The 6,038-nt window shown below is 37.7% G+C and overlaps 1 protein-coding gene across 1 annotated transcript; it reads right to left on the bottom strand.

The window, feature by feature from the left end:
• Positions 1-3,517: 3,517 nt before the first annotated feature.
• LOC140149969 (uncharacterized) lies at positions 3,518-4,422 on the bottom strand. The gene has a single exon (XM_072171971.1). It carries the CDS (start codon positions 4,420-4,422, stop codon positions 3,634-3,636), a length of 789 nt encoding a protein of 262 aa, XP_072028072.1. The 3' UTR covers positions 3,518-3,633.
• Positions 4,423-6,038: the final 1,616 nt, after the last annotated feature.

Raw genomic sequence — 6,038 nt, 5'->3', positions numbered from 1 at the left:
GCCCTAAGTTGAAAATTGCCTTTTGCCCATTTTGGCCGGTCGTTTCTCAGCAAATAAAGGAGCTACAGGGTTCAGATTTGGTACACTAATAGGTCTTTAGCATTATATTGTTATATGTATATATGAGACCCCATGTATCACATAATATGGGCCCCAGGGCCCCAAAAGCTAAAACATAGGGCCGGTCGTTATTCAATAAAGAAAGCAGCTACAATGTCCATCTTGAGTCTGCTGATAGCACTTGAGAATTATATTTCAACATACGCACATGAGCCCCATAAGTCAAATATTATGGGCCCCGGCCCCAAATGTTAAAGTAAAGGCCCGCCGTTTTTCATCAAATAAAGCAACTTTAGAACTCAGAGTTTGTACACAGATTACACCTGAGAATTATATTGTTATATGTACATATGAGCCCCATATGTCACACCATTGGCCCCCAGGGCCCAAAACGCTAGAACATAGGGCCAGCCGTTACTCAGTAAATAAAGCAGCTACAGTGCCCAGCTTGAGTCTACTGATAGCACTTGAGAATTATACTTCAACATATGTACATGAGCCTCATAAGTCAAATATTATGGGACCCAGGGCCCCAAATCTTAAAAAAGGGCCGTCCGTTTATCATCAAATAAAGCAGAGTTTGTACACAGATTGCACCTGAGAATTATATTGTTAATAACACCCATCCCATCCCACCCCATACACGTAGGACTAAACAGATTCACAGACAATAGCGTAATTATAATATAGATAACATAAACGTTACGGCTGTTCCAGTTAAATTACATACCCATTGGCTGTTCTATTTAATTTACATACTCCCTCTGGAACGGCCACAAAATAGGCTGTTCCGTTTAATTTTCATACTCCCTCTGAAATGGCGGTTCCATTTAATTTACATACTCCCTCTGGAATAGCTTTCCCCTAATCAAATTGCATATTGTGAATTTCAATAGTGTAAATAATAATTATAGATGGTGATTGGAAATACTATGTGTGAAGCGTTAAGACTGTTCCCTTTAAATTACATACCTTTGGCTGTTCCATTTAATTTACATACTCTCTCTGAAATGGTCCCAAAATAGCTGTTCCATTTAATTTACATACTCTCTCTGAAATGGTCCCAAAATAGCTGTTCCATTTGATTTACATACTCCCTCTGAAATGGCTGTTCCATTTAATTTACACACTCCCTCTGGAATAGCTTTCCCTAATCAAATTGCGTATTGTGAATTTCAATCCATCAAATTGCATAGCTTCACTGTGAATTTGAGAGACTGACAACAGCAACCTAAGTCCTCAGCAAATAAGGACTGTAAGTTTGTGTAAACCGATAACATGCGGGTATAGCCGTATTTGTGTACAAATATATAGCCTTCTAGTTTTCAACTGTGCCCTTGAAATTTTATTTGCCCCCCCCAGAAAGCTGGCTACGGCCCTGACTTGATGGGTTCAATTTCTTGGTCAGTGTTGGTATGATAGGCCTGATAAAGTGTGCAAAGACCCATTTCAATCGCAGAAGTATTTTTGGTTAAAATAAGGTCAAATGTAAGGAGAACTTAATTTTTGTTGAAGTGTTTATCCAGCATGCTCCTCTAAAGGAAAGGGGCGAAAGAGATAAAAAAAAATAAAGAAAAGCCGGTACCGGCATCCTGTGAGTGGAAGGGATGAGTATGCATGGAATTGTTTTGTTTAATATAAAAACCTTGAAAAGATTGTGTCCACCAATTTTGCGAGCGATGCCAAATTTTTTGAGCGCCACTCTTCAAAAACATAGATCTGTGTCTGATCCTATTAATTTCATGAATTTTATTAATGTGTCCAGATAAATGCGTGAAATAACAAACACACTCTTTCCCCCGCTCTCTTCGCTCTCATATAACTTTCTATCTCTCCTCCTGCATGCCATATGCACAAGAAGTAGTGTGTAATAGTGTATATATCACTCGAGTGTCTATTCTTTTGTAATCTTGGTGGAAATATTTCGATGGTCTATATTTTTTCACAGGGAAATAAGCCTAGGATTATTTCGAAAACTAAATCACGCTTAATGTAAATTGACTTATTCGACTTCTTTGTATAGGCCTACTTTGATCTACTTCAAACCTGATTGCCTGCATTCACACGATTATGTAACAAACTGAAATGAAAACCGAACGGTTTTCTGCCAGTTTTAAGTTTCTAACAAAGGGTACAGACAAATATATATTGGTAATGATGTCAGTCAAGAGATAATAGGAAACCACGTGATCAAAACCACAGCCAATACCAAAACATTATTTGAAACGACCGACTGTCACCATCGAGGCCTATTTTCACAGTATGGTGCGCATTGAGGTGTCTGGACTCGGGAAATCGGTTTTTATGGGCGCTCAACCGCCCCTCCCCCGGTGAAGTCTTTATGTTAACTTTTATATCTGGTACACGTAGGCTATACGTAAGAGCTCACAACCTAATGTTTGTCATCCAACAAGTGACAAATTGTAGCGTACGGAAATTCTGTTACACATTGATTTTTATTGAATGTAAACTTTGGTATCAACCACAATACACTGGAAGAGTGACTTGAACGAAATGCGAATCTAATCTACTTATTCGTGGGAATAACTGCCAACCATGATACAGGGTGAGTTAAAAAAGTGCAATAGAGAAAATAATCCATTTTTTATTTTAGAACCTGGTTGAACATTTTAAGTAGAATATCATGCTCTTCAAAGATAACTAATTGTTCAAGGTCATCTAAAATATGAACGTATTAGGCTTATTAATATTAGTTTACATAGCAACACATTCAGGGCCGGAGTTACCTTATTGGGGCCCTGGGACAGGCCAAAATTTGGAGGCCCCACTGTGAGGAAGGTGCACTCAAGTGGCCAAGTTTTAGATTTTAGTAGGACATCATGTGCCAACAGGTGTTTCGACAATGCGATATTCAATCAACTTGGAGGTTTATTAATTTCCAGTTCAGTGTTTGGATAAGGCCCCATGTCACATGGGGGGAAATGGGAGATACACAAAAACAGCCAGATTTCCTAAAATAACGACAAAATCTGTTAAAACAGGCTGCTGAATTCTGCAAAATTGTGATAAATGAGGAGAAATAATGCTAAATATGTGTGATTTACCATTTTCCCCCATGTGACATGGCCTTGGATAATTTGCTTCGGTTGCATCAACTGTGCAAGATCATTGCGTATAATATCTTTTGTTGCTCATTTAGTACTCATGCCCGCTGGAAATCTAATCTTGCGCACCCCGGTGTTCATTACAATTTTAATTACAATTTCAAATGCGACCCTAGTGTCTCATTGGATACGTCATACAGGCTAGAATTTATTTATTAGAGTTTGAAACATTGCATCGATTGTTTGGAGCCCGTACATTTATCTGTAAATCATGAAAAGTGAAAAGTAACTTTAGCATGTTTAAATTATGATGCAGAGCGATATGACAGGGCAAACTATAGTCAATTTAATGATTACTTCATGAATACGTAAGTAACATTTCATGGACGTAGACGCATCTCATACATCTTTTGGTAAACAGGCATAACCCTATCAATACATCGCATCACATCTTCAGGTAATTGATGTCCAGCACGTGGAGGCTTGATAGGATGGAAGCATGTACTGTTCAAAGCTTCGTCATAATATCCGCCGGTATCGAGCTTATTGCCGCGTAAAATTCCGATGCGGCGATCCAATCTCGCGTAATCTCGTCTCCTTTTTCCCAAGTGAGCATGCTTTCTTGAAATGATATCCCTATAGCTTCACAATATTGGCGCATAATGGACGATGGATTGCTTTGTAGATCATCAGCATCAATGACAATAGGCTTGGGATCTATGTTTTCTGTAACATACTGCAGAAGATCGTAAAGCTCTCCCAAACCCAACTTTGGAGGCATCACCCCTTCTGGAAGCTGATCCATCTGGATAAGTGGTATGACATCAGGTGGCATCATGTTGAGGGTCACGTTCCTCCAGGAAGGGTAAATCTTATATGGAGATCTTATAAGGAATGTATGGCGATATCCTTCAGGAAGCATGTTGAATCTGCCGTGAATTCCGAATGCCTGGTCCTTGCAGAACACTAACTTCTTCTCGGGGTAAGGGGCTTCCAGTGTATCTTTTACCCATTGAAAGGTACAATCATCATTACTGAAAGCTTTTGGTAGATCCATTTTAACAGTAGCAAGTTGTGCCTGATATTGCGCGTAGAACCCCTCCATAGCAGCCAGCTCCTCGGGATCGGATGGAATCGGTTTCTCTGGACCAGCTACGCGGGCAACTGCGTAAGGCTCATTAATGCATTGTGTTCCTTCCACAAAACTCATACATTTGAGGAAGACCGTTGATAATGTACGAGGATTGGACCATAACATAACCTTCAAAGGACTGGATTCCTTACCATTGGTAGCCATCGTTTCCTGTGGAAATAAAGCACATAATTACAGTGAAATATTAAGGGATCTAGAATGAGCGTTTATGGCGTTTCGACAGTATTTTTTGTGGGACATGAGAGCACATCAGACGTATCGAATTGCATTTTGAATACGAAGCATGTCTTTCTGATATCAAATAATTTTCATTTTTTGAAATTCACGATATAATACAAATTTTATGACAAATTATTAAAATTTGATATTTTTCAAATTTTTGAAATATAACAGTCCTCGAAATAAATTTTATAAATCTAATGATATATTCTTAAAGTGTATGTGGGAGGAAAAAGCCGACGATCAATTGAAAATTTTGACCTTTTATATTGAAGATATGGATTTTTTCCCAAAAGACCTATTTTATTTTGGTGTTTTGGGAAAAAAAATCCATATCTTCAATACGAAAGGTCAAAATTTTCAATTGATCGTCGGCTTTTCACCCCACCTACATACACTTTAAGTATAAATCATCAGATTTATAAAGTTTACTTCAAGTACTGTTAAATATCAAAAATATCAATTTTTAATGATTTGCCATAAAATGTGTATTTCATTGCGAATTTCAAAAAATCAAAATTATTTGATATCAGAAGGACATTCTTCGTATTCAGAATGCAATTCGATATGTCTGATGTGCTCTAATGTCCCACAATAAATACTCTCTTCAGCTGCTTCTTTAGTATATTTTTCCAAGGACGCCATGATTATAAAGACATTTCTACACTGGATTTTCAATCAACTTACCTAAATCAGATACCTAAGATGAGATACCTTAAACAGTGGAAAATGGGGACGGCAAAGAATAAAAGGTCATTCAAATGACTAAAAATGGGACAAACTATCACAGTGGAAGTTGCCCAAAGTTGGCAAAATTCTCCAAAAACGCCTGAAATTTTGCAACATTTTATAATGTTACGTAAAGTTCCCCAAGCTGCACAACATTGTCATGACGGCATTGTGCTGCAGCAATTTTGAGTAATTTTGAAAACCTTTTGAAAAATGTTAAGCAATTTTGTGAAGCTTTGAATAACTTTACGCGATTTTGAGAAACTTTAAAGCAAGTTTGTGAAACTTATCGCGATTTCGAGGAAGTTTTAAGCAAGTTTGTGAAACTTTGAGTAACTTTATACTATTTTGACAATTTCTGACCACTTTGGGCAATATACCCTGTGACATGGGGCCTTTGACAAACGGGACAAAAAAAATTGGCTCCCCCTCCCACACACACTAAAATAATAGCACATGCATGTAAAAAAAACGCGAAAAAAGACACTTATTACAAAGGCCTACTATAAACAAGTACTATATAGATACTTTAGTAATAGTTCATACCTAGCAGTAGCTGTTTATGTAGACTCAGATTCACACAGATATGCAATATATAGCGACGATGGTCACAGCATACAGGATTTTGCTGCGTTTTCACTATTACCAGGTGTGTCAAATGAATGTTCTTCGCTTTGACGACAGCAGTCATTTACTTTAATATTTATTCTATGAGTATGCATGATCTCATGACAATATGTACTTAAAGGCATCAGATTGTTTCTTCACGTAACTGACCTTTCATTCTGATATCACTCTGATAACGACGGATT

This window comes from Amphiura filiformis, chromosome 4 (genome assembly GCF_039555335.1).
Source record: "Amphiura filiformis chromosome 4, Afil_fr2py, whole genome shotgun sequence".
Classification (NCBI taxonomy): Eukaryota; Metazoa; Echinodermata; class Ophiuroidea; order Amphilepidida; family Amphiuridae; genus Amphiura; species Amphiura filiformis.
The sequence above is the reverse complement of the archived record's forward strand: the minus strand, read 5'-3'. Positions and strand labels throughout refer to the sequence as shown.